General features: G+C 35.7%; 1 protein-coding gene across 2 annotated transcripts in view; it reads right to left on the reverse strand.

The window, feature by feature from the left end:
* Nucleotides 1-6: 6 nt before the first annotated feature.
* The window catches only part of itpkb (inositol-trisphosphate 3-kinase B), a 29,270-nt gene continuing 13,993 nt past the window's right edge, over nucleotides 7-15,283 (reverse strand). For both annotated transcript variants that reach the window (XM_055149559.1, XM_020933579.2), the window contains exons 6-12: nucleotides 8,284-8,383; nucleotides 7,163-7,200; nucleotides 6,384-6,559; nucleotides 4,913-5,117; nucleotides 3,125-3,226; nucleotides 2,743-2,814; nucleotides 7-1,739 (exon numbers count right to left, since the gene is read on the reverse strand). In XM_055149559.1, coding sequence (XP_055005534.1) covers nucleotides 1,530-1,739; nucleotides 2,743-2,814; nucleotides 3,125-3,226; nucleotides 4,913-5,117; nucleotides 6,384-6,559; nucleotides 7,163-7,200; nucleotides 8,284-8,383 — 903 coding nt within the window. In that variant the 3' untranslated portion in view covers nucleotides 7-1,529. The remainder of the gene's footprint in view (nucleotides 1,740-2,742; nucleotides 2,815-3,124; nucleotides 3,227-4,912; nucleotides 5,118-6,383; nucleotides 6,560-7,162; nucleotides 7,201-8,283; nucleotides 8,384-15,283) is intronic.

A 15,283-nucleotide genomic window follows, 5' to 3' on the forward strand; every position in this document is an offset into this window, starting at 1 on the left:
CTGTCATTGCAGAAAACATGCTTAAAACTATACACACTGTAACAGTCCATAATTCACATGTCACAGAAACCTTTGTCTAAAACACAACATAATGTTATAAATAGACTATAAACTACAAATTTAAAACATATTTTCATGTATAATAAACATGCACTCACATAAGACTAACCAGCAGGAATAAACTTAAAGGTAGGCTAGGTAACTTTTCTAGTTGGGTTCCGTCAATTCATTGTCTCCATGGAGATTTTATAGCTTTTTCTTATATGTTCAACAGCATTGCATTAAACGTGAACATTATGCATTTATTCAATTACATGTGCTCAAAAATACTTTAAAATGGGATCATCTCTCCACACATTTGACTCTAACTTGCATGTCTAAATAGTTAAAGACATATGGTTTAGGTTTAATGCCATACCGTGGAACATTCTAGGTAAAACATTAATATTTCCATGGAGACAAGCTGGTGTCGAACCTTCCACTGAAAAAGTTACATACTGCACCTTCAACTAAAAAAAAAACTAAAAAAAAAAAAAAAACCTTAAAATATTTTCAGTTTTTTGACTTGGCTTCGCATTCGGCAAGGCACTGTATAGCTTAAATAACATTGTTCATGGCTGTAAGTGTTCCATTTGAGTACTACATAAAAAAAAACAGGTAACTACTGTACATGTGAACAATCCAAACACAGTGTAAAAAGTGTTTTCCTGGGACAGTTAAGCAACACATGGAGTGAGGACTTGCTCTATGGTTAACTAGACTTTAGCTCATTACAGTGGGGACGTAAAGGGCACCATAGTAAGTGGTACTAGCAAATGTGGAAACAGATAAAAGTTTTCCGCTTTAAAACTCAAGTTAAAACTCCCTTCAGAGGAAATGACATTCGGTAGTTAAAAGTTAAGGGTCACTAGTCGTCAGCATATTTTTTATACTGCAGATGCCAAGTCAAATTGTAGCTAGAAAGATACAAATTAAGTATTATTGTAGCACAAATGTGTTAAAAATTATTTCAGTATAGAAAATTACTATTCAAAATGTTTTCTTTTAACACAAACATTGAAATCATAATGCTAGTGCTTTTCTTTGAGTCTTAGATTCACTATGTTTATATTTCTGGTTTGTGTAAAAAATCTTTGAAAGGTTATATGTTTGTATGCGATTCATGTTTTTTAATTACATAGGTGAATCTGTTTGACTTGCCATTCCACAGAAATGTACTTACTGACTTTTTTATATGCTGACAGTGTCTTTACACCTGCATTGTCTTGCATATAGACCTGTATTTTGAGCATAACACAAATATAACTTTAATATTATGGAAGCAGTCAAATATCAGACACAATGGAAGAGACTGCATCCATGAATGATCATTGGTTATTAAGGGAATGATGTGAATATTTCCAATTCGATAAAGTCAAAACAGAAGCCCTTTTTGTGAGTCCAAATTGTCCCAAGACACGTGCGGGATTAGTGGAAGAGGTTGCAAGTGTTCTGTTAATTAAAATAAAATAAAAACACCCCCCTACTCTTCATGTCTCAGAGTCCACCATATTTGAAATGATATCCACCAAACTATCAAGTCCATACAGGTAGCCATCTTCCCTGTTGCCTTCCACCCATGTTGCCCGATGTGTGAGCTCGTCTCCTTCGCGAAGAGGGGTGGTTTTGCCGAAATCGATCATCCAGACTTTGGCCCGTCCTTTACTGTCATGGACGAACAATAAGGAGCTGCCAATGACCTACAAAAACACAGTATCAAATATTAGTATCAAAACAAGTAAGACTATAATGATTGTTTTGGTTTGACTAATCAATTTTTGTCAGTTGGTACACTGGACAAATAATGATTTCTATTGTGCCTTTGAAATATTTGAGGTGACCAGATTCAAAACTGTAAAAAAATTCTCCATCAAAAGGCATTGTGATAGATGGAGAATATTAAAAGCTGGAGTATATACAAAGGTACACTATGTAACCTTTCTAGAGAACCATCTGCTTGTCTCCATGAAAACGTTATTGCTTTGCTTGGAATGTTCCACAGTATGGCATTAAACATATCTATGGAGACAAGTAAGTAAAGCCACAAGGTCAAGTTACAAGTCAAATCTGTGAAGAGGCAATCCCACTCACAGCAAGAATGCTTGTTTTTCCAAGGCATTGTTCTTTGCAATAAAAACACATGCGAGTGAATAAACGCAAGATACACGTTATATGTTCCATGCAAAGCAATAACATATCCATTTGTCCAAACAAATGGCAGCTCCCCACCTAAAAAGTTACATAGTGCACCTTTGAAATTGAAAATACTGTTCTTGTTCAATTTTGTTTTAATGAAAGTGCAGTCTTTTTGATCAAACCTCTTTTTCCCACATATGTTATGTTAGGGTCCATTTATAGTTGATTAGTCATAGTCCGATATTTAATGCAAACCTAATAATAATAGTGTTAGCAGAAAAAAATAATAGTATTTTCCAAAATACAAGTGCATTTTGGTCTTACTTCCTGTTTTGTTTTAGCTGCTGTGTCTAATGAGTGGTTTGTCTAAGTGTGAAACTGAATGTGCGGCCAAGGCTTCTGCTGTCCACTTTCCATGACGCAATTTGTTTCAGAGACAAACTTGTGTTTTTTAATGGGTTGAATGTAAAATAAAATATTATACAGTATATACAGTAATCAATATATTTGAATAGAAATGCAAATTAGATTAAGTTAAACTAATCTTGTTCAAGAATTTGCCCTTACCTCATGTGTTTTGAAGAATGGAGAGATCTCTAGTGTGTCTCTGATTTCTTTAAGTCTTTCGAGGTAAAGTTTCTGAAACAAAGCAAGCAACATTTTAATTAGAGACTGGTTGCACAGAGTAAAAATTACCAGACAAACTAAAAGAAAAAAAAAATTAAGATTATACTTTTTTTAGTAGGATTTCAAAATTACACAGCTCCTATTTTATTATTACTTTATAGATATCTAGATTTTATGCAACAGCTCAACACAAGAGTGAGATTCAGGGAGTTCCCAAGGACTTCCCTTTTCTTCAGTCACAGCAAACTTAAGGTCGTGACTGTGTATCTGTTTTTCCACTGCTCTGCTATTTTCACACACTTTCTTATCTGCAAACACTCACCAGAATGTCTTTATTTCCCTTGACAAAGTCGTGGAAGGCCAAAGTCACTTGCTCTCTCGTTTTCGTCTTCTTAAAGTCTCTATTAACCGTGCCATCCTCTTTCTAAATGCAAGAGCCAAAAAAAATACAAATGTCAGATTATCGATTGATAGATAGATCCTCTACCACATTCTTGTTTCCATGAAGATTGCTTTATCTGAAATGTTCCACAGTATGACATTAAAACTATCTATATCCACAGACACAACAAGAGATGCTACCAGGCAAAGTGAAAGGATAGATCTGTGGAGAAGCGACCCATTTGCAGTATGTAAGGTGCATGTTTCTCTGTTTTTTTTTATTCCCTTTACTATGGAATATTCCAGGTAAGGCAATAAAAATGTTATAGTGCATCTTTAAGCAAGAAACAGATGAGCTTGAAAAAGAAGAAAAAAAATGGAGAGGGGGACAGGCAAGCTGAACAAACTGTTGTGTCAGGAGAGCTATTTTTAGCCAATTAGCCCAAAATCCGAAAAGAGACAGCCAGTTGCACAAAAATGTGATTATGTATGCATTGACAGCCTATCAGTGACAATAAAAGCACTCTAAAGTAATGTATGGTCTAACGCAAGCAATAAAACTATTATAAAACCTGCTATCCTTGCCACGTTGTATTTCTTTCAATTATAACTACTCCTACATTACCACATCAAATTGTATGTCCCATTTTATAATCAGCATCACAATAAACCATATTTTAAGAATTTTTTTTTTTAATTTTTATAAATAAGGACATTTTATAAATAAGGACATAGAGTACCCTATATTATATTCTCAACATGGGGGATGCATACAGTAAGGTTAATAGTGGATGATGAATAATTTGAGGCGGCAAGTATTTGCACAAATAGTTAAAAGTGTAAATGTTTTATTACAAGGTGTATTGTGTAACTTTTCTGATGGAGATTTTATTGCTTTGTCTGGAATGTTATACGGTATGGTATTAACCCTTTCTATTTTCATGGAGACCAAGCCAGAGTAACAGGTCTGTGAAGAGGCAACCCCACTCACAGTCAGAATGCTTGTTTTTCTAGGTATCTTTGAGCTATAAAGCCACGTGTAATTGAATAAATATAAGGTAGAGCTGTTTAATGTCATACTGTGGAACCTTCCAGGCAGAGCAATGACATATCTGTAGAACATATACATAGTGCATCTTCAAATGTATATAATGCTTAACAATATGAGCAAAGCTGTTTTTAATGATGTGAAAAGCCTGCTATAATTGATGTTCTAGCTGCCAGGCAACACAGTACTATTTACAGAAATATTCCTTCTCTTGTCAAGACAGATAGCCCCCGCTTTCCATTTTACGCATAAAGCTTTTAAAATCAGACCTTTAGAAAACATGCCTGATCTATAATTATAAATCTTGTAATCCAATAAAGCAACGCACAAAGCTAAGTCTTGTCGAATTTACTTGTGTTTTTGGGGATAGCCCTCAGTACCATGGCAACAGACCAGAGGAAAGCCGGGGATGTCCTTATTTGGCCATGACCCGTAAATAAGACCAGAGACAGTGTGAAGCGCTGGGGAGTTACATGTGCTGTGTCAGAGCCAGATGCTGGGGCCTATAGAGCTGCCATGGACAGACTTCTTGAACCCAAAAAAAAAGGCTTTGCGCAAACAATTACTTGGCAGGAAGTTGCTGGTCAAAACAGGAAGTGAGGTCATGATCAGCGAGGGACAACAACACCCACGTAGAAGAAAAGACGGAAGGAAATACATTTGGGTCCTGGTTAGTGTTACCTTGACTCCTTCTATCCTGAACCCCAAAGTGGCCGTTGAGCTTATAGTTTCTCTCCATTGCATGTATCTAGGCTTGGTCACTGCTTTCTGGTCATTTTCTTCCGTTGTAGGGGCACCGGGGTCCACCTCAACCATTTTCTGGTACATGTCTGGTCTCGGAGATGGCTTTTTGCGAGCTTTGGCCAACTCTTCCTCAAGATATGTCCTAAAACAAAAGACAAAAGTGGGCAAAAGTGAGATATGTGCAGAAGAAAAAAAAGAAAGATAACAAAGAAAGAAAGAAAAAGAAAAGAAAAAAGATAACAAAAAAGACATTACAGGCATAAATATAAACTAAAATGGCATGTATAGAAGTTAAAAGGCTAAGAAAACACTCTCTTTAGAACAGGAACATACAGCCTTCTCATTTGTGCACCGACCACTGTGCCCTTTATGGGTTGATGGTGATGGGGGAAACTAGATTACTTTTAAAAAAAAATAAAAAATCCACTAAAACACAGGGAGAACATGCAATTTGAGACCCATGAAGTACATAATGGCTTTGGAACATTTCAATATTTAAAAGAGCTGTATGTAAAGTAATTTCCCTTGTGGATTGAGTAATTTCCCTTGTGGATCAATAAAGTTTGTCTTAGTCTAAGAGTAAGAAACCTGTGCTCTTACAGTTTGTTTTTTGTTTACAATCACAACTGTAGGGATGCACAATCCGGTCAGTTCAGCTAATATCCTGATTGGGCATATAAAATTATGTAATAATAATAATAATAATAATAATAACAGTAAGACTATTTTCCTGGTTGTAGATGGCCCAGAAAGTGAACAAATAAAAGGAAAAATCAAAGATTGTGACAAAGCTGTTACATAACACATAACATCAGTTTTGTCTCAGTTTCTTTCTGTTTTATGGAAATACATACTGATTTCAGTCTCCGCAATGGTATCGGTTGATATCGGGTATCAGCTATTGTACTGAAATCGATATTGGAACTACTAGATTGGTGCAGCCCTATTTGCCACTGCTTTAACCTGCATAAGACATACAGGTTTTCTTCATTCTCAGTATTTGGACAGTATATATTGCAGCAGCAGAGGCTGTGTTTTCTGTGCTGGGGTTTAGGTAGAGAGAATTCAGATTAGAGAAAAACATTTTAGGTTTAAACCAGCTGGATTTCAGTGATGAAATCTGACAACTCAAATGAGAGACTCACATGAGACTCATTCTGCTTTCTGATTAGATAATTGTCTAGAACCAAAACACAAATTGTAATTAAAGAACTTGACCATCATGTCCACTGTTTTTGAAATTAGAATAAATCAGAATTAGAACTGTTATCAGTAAAGGCTGTATTTGATTTGAACATGTCTGCCCCATAGCTGGGGAAATAGTTAGATAATGTTAGACAATCTAAGAATAGTGTGATACGAAGTGCCAGATTTTTGTTCAAAACACCTCCTAGGATGTTTTTCTCACCTCACGCCCATCTTACAGTCCATGACACATGGAAAGTCAAACTCAGCCAACAAATCCTCCATCTGGTTGTACTTCTGACCGTCCTTCTCCACGTCGCCATGGTAACCAGGCACGTAAGGCCGCAGCACGTCCTTCATGAGGAGGGACAGGCAGCGCTGCTCACATTCACAGTGTTTCTGCAGAGGGAGGGTTAGCAACAAGTTTTTATAGTGATTCAGTGATTCACATAATCAATACTTTTGCAGATAGTATTTGTGTGGGTAGAGTAACCAGATGTTATACCCTATTGTTTTGATGCACTGAAAAAAACTTAAAATACAAATAATAAGTAGTAGTAGTTGTAGTAGTAAAAGTAAAAAGGCATAAGAAAGTTTCTAATACTAATATGCTTTAATAATTTTGCTTTAGTTTTTAAGCACCCAGCAGGTAAATAATCATTTTTGGCATATCCAAAAAAATAATACAATTAAATTGAAATTAAATTCAAAATAGTATTACTCATCTTGAATTATAAAAGTATGTTTACATTTTATTAAGAATGTGAAGTAATTTATAACAGTCTGCTGTACTGTCATTTTAACTGTGCCAATGTTGTAAGCCATAATATCAATACATTGGAAAAAAAAACGTACTCCCTTACTGGAAGTCCACACAAATCAATGATGAATTTTACTTTTGCTTTTTAAATAGAAACTTATTTATGTGTTAGTATAAACCTACATCCACTGTGTTGCAACAAGTTGACAACTAGCTTATAATAAATTGAAGAGGTTTCTTACTTTTAATATCCGACCGTTGGCTCCGGCCTTGAAGCTCCCTGGAAAAAACAGAACAACAGAACATTACAAAACACAGCCTCAAGGAGGTGACTGTGTAGTTTATACTGGGTTAAGTTACTTTAGTGAGAAATATTTGTCTGGTTAAACAAAAAGGCCCAAGGCTGTTCTTTCCAGTTCTGCAAGTTTAACACTTTTGATGAAAATCCACACTATGAGAAATGAGTCATTAGCTTACAACCAATGTGTTATAATACAATACAAAGTTATAATAGTAATTGCTTTAAAATGCGCATCATGTAATCTGCTAGTCAACATAGGTATTTTGCTTTGCCTGAAATGATCCATAGTATGTGGATAAACTTGTCTCTCTTTATAAAGACAAGCAGGTGACACCAAAGAAAAACATTCAGTAACACTTGTAATTGAGTAAATGAACACACTTTTAATGTTATACTTTGGAATATTTCAGATTAAGGAAAAAGCTCTATGGAGATAAGCAGGTGACAAACCATAAATTACATAGCGCACATTTAAGAAGTATATATATTTAAACATTGTGAGGTACAAAGGTTTTGTGATTAAATACCATTAAAGGTCCTATATTACACAAAATTTACTCTTTCGATCTTTAGGTATGTTATAATGTTGTTACCTCCTCAAAAACATAAGTTGAATTGTGTTTTGTTACATTCACACATGATTGAGTGTGAATTGACTATATTATTAGTCTGTCTACATCTCCAAAGCTCAAAAGTCTACAGCTACCCTTTACTTTTAGTTCAGTAGAGATTGAGCTGAAATTATCCAAATGATTCTAGTGAAATTGTATGGAGTTTAAGAACACAGTGGAGCACTTCCAGTATTACCACATGACAGCGCACGGTGGAACAGAGCATTTTCTCTCAGGATTTGTGTGTTAAACATGTTTGAATGAATCAAAACACAACTCCAAGTATCGTATGTTTTTGATAAGGAAGTATATCAAGGTCTATATAACCATTGTTTTTTCTACTTTTTATTATGCAGGAGATGTGTGTATTTCTTGGACTACACTGTGCTTTGTGTAAGGGAGTGTTGTAAAACTATGAGGAATGCAATGTCGCTTCTGCACAGCCATGTACCTGCATGCCCCGCCAGCTGTATCCAAGGATACTTCTTCTTAAAGGACATAACGAATGGCGACCAGTGGACCATGTTTTTGATTTTCTTCCAGGATTTGTGCTATTCAAAAAAAAAAAGAAACATAAACACATAATTAGTGTCAAAACATCTCTTACCACCTTTTCTTTAGAAATCCTTTAACTACCTCAGAGCAGAACAACAAGACTTAAGTAGGGTCTAGTAAGTGTAGTGTTCCCCCATTTACAGTGGGCAGCGGGTTTAAATATCACCCAGGAAACGAACACCTGTAATTTAAGGTCCTTCCTCAAAAGCCTTTTGACTGATCCAGCACTTTCCGACTGCTTTGTTTAAAAAGGCCTTAAGCAAAACATGACTTTAAATGCACCTACTAGCACACACATACACGCAGGCAGGAGAGAGGTAGCCTATTAGAAACTGCTCTTCAGTCTCTCTCTCACTTGAGTGCCTTATTTTTGGATGTTCTAATTTGTTGTTATGACTGGGGTTTCCCTTGGTTACACATGCATTCAGACAAGTGTTTTTTTTTTTCACGAAAGGGCTCCTCCATTATACTAAGGGACTCACATACACACGTCAATGGTAAAGGGAAACATGTTTACATCAAGAGATTTTGTCCACTTCTGCAATTTGTTTAAATGTGCAATTTAACTTCTGACAATTATTTCATTACAAGTTTTTATTGTTTTATTTTGAGCTTGCCCCTCCACACACCTTAACTTGGCCTGGTGGTGTCTCCTGTTTGGCTCCATGTAGATAGATAAAGTCTATCGCCATACTATAAGAGCATTTCAGGAAAAGCAATAGCATCTCAATGGAAACAAGTAAGCAGCTTAGAAATATAAATAAAAATGTTACATAGTGCACCTTTAAACAGCAGACGTTTTGTTTTTGATTAGAAGTAACTGTTACAGGTAGATCATCAAGTCTGCCTGCTAACCTGAGAATGTTTTCAGAATTTTCAATATTTCAACATTTTTTAATCATATAAAACCATTATTGAATTGTAATTTTGATGCCAGAATATAGCCTGAATAGTAAGACTGATACAACAAGCAAACTGTTTGAACTTTCAACATAGTGAGCTGATGTGCACTGACAGTGACTGCATAAACAACTCTAATATTTTCTAGAAAGTACTTTGAAATGTCATGTTAGTATTGTATGAGGTTACACTCAATCATCGGATCAATGCTCAAGTTTCATATTTGCACCAAGTTCTATCAATAAAAGGAAAAACAACTGGCATATCACATAATCTTCATTACAAACAGAAGGCAATGATCACACCCACTAGTATGTTTATCATTGTGGTATATTGTGGTGTGAGTATCTAATCTTTTCCTTGGTATCAAAATAGACCTTGAAATCTTAGTATCAAGACAACACTACTAATGAATTCATGTTGAAAACTAATATCCATTCAAGCTCGATGTCTGATTCCAGCTGTGACTTTGGTTCAAACTTGAAGAAATCCCATTACATCAGATGGAAAAATTCCAGAGAACTTATAATGTGGGATCAGACAAAGCTCGGTTGTGCAACTAAGTCCCAGCTCTTTTTAAAGTAACCCATTCATCACTTTTAAACCTGTCTTTTTACATATTTGTTTAGACATTTTTGTATGGGATTCCCTTTTGAACCTTGACTTCCTGGACAGCGTAAACTCAGACAATTTATGCTACTCCCCGAATCCACTTTTAGCTTTGATTAAACAAATGTCGTGATCTCATCTACAAAGGATTTCCCTGTCTGCCCATTTTAAGAGGGATAATGTTATGTCTCCAAATACATGAAACAGCGAAGAGGAGGATGAAGAAGAGGAAAGACTGGAAAACGGGTGCTATAACAGAGAAAGACCATAGAAGGCACGCTTAATCCATGTCTATCTATGGTACAAAACACTAACTTTTACTCACATGGTAAATTCTGTCTGCACCAATGAAGGGGAGCGTTGAGGAAATATTATGCTTAGAAAAACTACAACACACGTGTACTGGTCACATGGTGGAAACTATAAGGTAGGTCAGCTAGAGAGGAGTTTGACCCTCAGACTTTGTAAGGTTAAAAACACAGCCAGAGACTTAAATGTACATGGAAAATATGAAGAATGCCATTACTGCTTTTCTAAACTAAAAAAGTTAAAGGATTACATAAAATTTTGGGGAAAAGCCAAAGTTGGACACTCACAATCATCTATCTAACGCAGCTCGCTTACTGTGTGTTCTGTGAGAAAGTGTCTGGTTAGTATCAAGTATGAGTAATTATAACTGTATGTCACAAGCTTTGCAGAAGGGGGCTTTGAAGAGGATACAAGGCAAAGCAGTTTTTAAAATGAGAACTGCATTAAGGCAAGATTATCAGTCCATAAATGTAACCTTAAAAGATGAAAAGTCAAACACTAGTAAACAGAGCACAAATCATCTCACAAGCAAGAACTATTGGATATGGAGACATGCTTAGAAGTACCTGGAAGTGACTGGGGCAGATATGTATTATTATGACAATATAAACCCAGGCACCTTGAGTCCTGCGTACTGTCTATGGGGAATCCCTGCTCCAATGGGAAGATAATGTTATAGTTGAGGTATAGTACAGCTGAATAGGAAAAAAAATTCATTTAGATACATCAATTCGATTTTTTTTTTCTGTAGTTTACTGACATGAATGTATGAAAAAAAATGTATTATAAGTAAGTATTCCATCATCATGTAATGGTTTTATATAAAAAAAATAATGCATTGATGAACAGCCAATTTTTGGGACATTCAAAACAGAAGCATGAAAAGAGCCACATTTAAAATTTCTTTCTTCTTTTTGTTGACATATTGACATAACTAGATCTGACTGAAAACTTGTCAAAAAAAATCTAATTTCACCTCATAAAAACTTGAATCAGACTTGGAATTAGATACGAAAAAAAAAACAACTTCTAAACTGTAACATGTAAAACATCTTTTGGTCCAGAATAGACAATTTTGTAGTTTTCACATGAAAGTTTATGTCTCACTTTAAACTGAAGAGTGCATTCAAGATATATATCATTGCCTTTAATATGTACAGAACCTGAACCGTAAAAAGGTAACAAATTCTGGACTCCAAACCACATGCTTTTACTGATTGAGGACAGTCTCAGTTATCAGCACTGTGTCCCCTGTCCCAGCAGATTTATCCAAAACCTGTGATATGTCTCAGTTTTATACAAGAAATGCCCAAGGTGTCCCTGTTTTTGACCAATTTGATACTTGCCAGCAGTAAAGAGGGGTATATATAATAATTTGTTTAGCTAAAACACACAGAACCGTGCTTGAAAATGACCATAAGGTGCAAAATGCAGAAGACAGAAGTTCCTCTGATTATAAACTGACCAACACATGAGTCGAGAATGGACAATGTTATGTGTTCTTTTCACTGATTTATTTATACCAAACATCCCAACCCAGGTGTATCCAAGTTTTGAATTTGAGTTTTGAATTTTGAAAATCTGGTCACCCTATAGACCACTGAATTAAAAAACAAGCTCATCATTGACAATTTGAAAGAAACTGGATCTAAATGTGATCAAAATTGGATTAGTTGTACAGCCCTAGAGGGAGGTGTCTAAGTCAGCTCACTGTTGTCCTGGAAATGAACTTAATTTGAAAGGGTGTGGCAGCATATGGCCTGAAGCAGCTGCTGTGAAAAGGCTGTCCACAATCCACAATCTAATTTACATTCATTTAAATACTGTCTCATGTCTGGGTCCTGTCTCATGTCTGTATGTGCCATTTTTGTTCATTAATGTAAAAAATTTAATAAAATGATAAGTGACTATATCACTATTGCAAACATTAAGTTATTTGCTCATTGTAATTACTGCTCAAGAAAGAAACAACAAAACTATTAAAATATGCTTTGCACCACCTAACAAACTTAACTGATCAAATAAAATAAAGATGATTTGCAAAAAAGACAGATAATTAAGGAACAATTACAACATACAGTATGTGTAAGAACTAATGTTATAATAATGATGCCATGTAATTGTCAAATGCATTATGGGAAGGAAAAAAAAAACACCACCTATTTTACAAATGTTTTTCAGGTAGCACTATTTTCTACAGTATATAATTACTACCCAATAATAACAACATAATGCTAAGCTATACTTGGACTTAGACAAACTACATTGATCCACAAGGGAAAGTATTTAGACACAGCAGCTCATACATCAACAAAGAGCTGTAGGAGCCAAAATAGCAAGAGACTGGTGTGAAATAAGGCATAATTATATGTACAAGTAAAATTGTGAAATATATAACAATATAGTAATACAAATATATCTCTCAGATATATGAGGTTATAAGGAGAAAACAGTGCAAAGATGAAAACGGTGATTGACATGACAAGCTGATTCCCATGAGGTGAGCATACCTGTGGGGGGGGCGGCCTTGGACGGACATGGAATATTGCAATAATCAAAACTGCTCCGACCGATGCAATGACGCTCCACACAAGATAAAGCCAAGAAGACCACATTGCAAAACCCTGACCTGCCGCTGTCATTCAAAAAGTAAAACTGTAAAAAAGACACAAAGTCTAGCTATGACCTGCAAGTCGGTCTCTGGCCGACCTGTACTCCTCTTTGCAATGTAAGAACGTGTCATGAATAATACATGATTGTGGCTGATTTGGATGGCAAAACGTGAGGACAAACAGAATCTGGACATGCAAATCAAGCTTGGTTCAGATGAGAGGAGAAGTCATTGGCAGCGGCGCTCCAGTGTATGTTTAAAGGTGCACTGTGTAACTTTTCTGGTAAAGGTTACACCACTTGCTTGACTCCCTGTTGTTTTTTCCTGAAATGTTCTACAGTCTGGCATTTATTAAATATCTCCGTGGAGACAAGCCCAAGCCCACATCACCAGGCCAAGTTGCAGGTCAGATCTGTGGAGAAGTGAACCTGTTCAGAGTAATAATACATGTTTTTGTTGTAGTTTTAAGACATAAAAACCTGTAATTGAATAAATGCAAGATATATTTATTGAATGCCATAATGTGGAACATGCCAAGCAATAACATCACCATGAAGACAAGCAATTGTCAAAAACTCCACTAGAAGAGCTACACAGTGCACCTTTAAATCTACAGCGTGTTTATGGTCAATGCAAAGTTACATTTATGCTTGTTTGGACAATGCAATACGTAACCTTGCAAAACCGCACTGCTGTGGGTTTTGTTGGAAGTTGTGACACAAGTTAAAAAAATAAACAAATGGAAAGTTCATAAACAGCAACTTACACAAAGTTGATGCAATGACCCTCAAAGCCACAGTGACGCAGAGTGTCTATAGAGCATCTTTCAAATATGCTGTAATATATGACCTTTACCAGTTACAATGTGATTTCATTTAGAGCTCAATTAGTTGTTTTTTTTCATGGTTGGTGCGGATACTGATATAGAATACAATACAACTGGAGACAGATAAGCTCCATTGATATTTTTGAGTCAATATTATATGTAATTTCAATTTAATACAAACTTATCCACATCTCTTTTTTACCACAAACCTATAAGAGAGCTGTGTAGTCACGTCTTATGTCTTTGTATTAAAGTGTTAATATAAAGCATTGTGTGTATTTTTTTAGGCAGCAGATTGACCAAAACAAAGTATCAGTCTATCTCTAGTATCATTCAAAACCTATAAAATAACAGAAGATCCCAAGATATTTACCTGACAGTTCAAATGCATGAGATTAGACTGACCAATCCTACTCACAGCAAGGCCAAGTTTTGTACAGTAAAAACTTGAACACAATAACTCATATAGGTACATGTACAAGTAAAATAAAATATAAAAATATATGGTACAATCAAATATAAACAGATAAGCTATATAAATGCCAGTTCAAAACGTCTGAGAGTTTTGTACAAACAATTTTCCAAATCATCTGTTCATGTTACATAATAGGAAATTAATCATGCTTGTGCTTAAATGTGCTTCTCATAACTTCTAAAAGGGGCTCGGAGCAGTGCATCAGTCAAAAGATGATGTTAGAAGAAATAGATTTATACGAGTAGATCATAACATGCCAAATTATTGTAATGTGACTATAATTAGATAACAATAAAACTATCCATGAAATGTAATGTTGGATGTGTGGTTTAAAATGTAATAAGCGCTATTTTGCACCTCTTACATAATACATTAGCAAAGCTGGATCTCAAAATTAACTTGTGATATTATTTTTAAGCAGTTTTCTCGGGATCTCATGATTTTGATGCTCATTTAAAAACTGAAGAGGCTCAGTTGATGCGGTCTCCTATCTTTAACCCCAAGCAGCTGTACAAGGAAGCCACAGTAAAGTTTCCATTGAGAGAGACCTCAGGCCAGTAAGATAGAGAGTGAGAAATAGTGGGGAGAGAGAGATAGAGAGTGAGACAGAGAGAGAGAGTGCAAGGGAGAGAGAGCAAGAAAGAGAGAGAAAGGGAGAGAGATAGAGAGAGCAAGAGAGAGAGCAAAAAAAGAGAGAGCAGGAGAAAAAGAAAGAAAGAAAAAGCGCAGAGAAAGAGAGAGCACAAGAGAGAAAGAGCAAAGAAAAATAGTGTACGAGAGAGAGAGAAGAAAGAGAAAGAGCACAAGAGAGAAAGAGAGAAGAGAGAGCATGAGAGAAAGAGAGAAGAGAGAGTGCAAAAGAGAAAGAGAGGAGAGAGAGAGGAAACAGTAAGCGAAGGAACTTCTTGCAGACAGGAAGTGGGGATGGGGGGGTGCCGTGCCTCAACGACAGTATTTTCCATTTCCGCTGCCGAGTGACTACAAACAAAAGACAAGAAAAAAACACGCCTTGCCCTCCGTAAACAACAGCTCGCAATGTGGTCGTTTTAACTTTTTACTTCAGACATTTAAATTCCTTGAAACTTGTACTTTAACCTCTGACTCGATGCACAGTCTGTTCAGAAGAAACACGAATTTGTCACAATATAGACAAACTTTATACATCC

This window comes from Boleophthalmus pectinirostris, unplaced genomic scaffold, assembly GCF_026225935.1.
Source record: "Boleophthalmus pectinirostris isolate CB_2022bp ecotype Guang Dong unplaced genomic scaffold, ASM2622593v1 HiC_scaffold_13, whole genome shotgun sequence".
Lineage (NCBI taxonomy): Eukaryota > Metazoa > Chordata > Actinopteri > Gobiiformes > Gobiidae > Boleophthalmus > Boleophthalmus pectinirostris.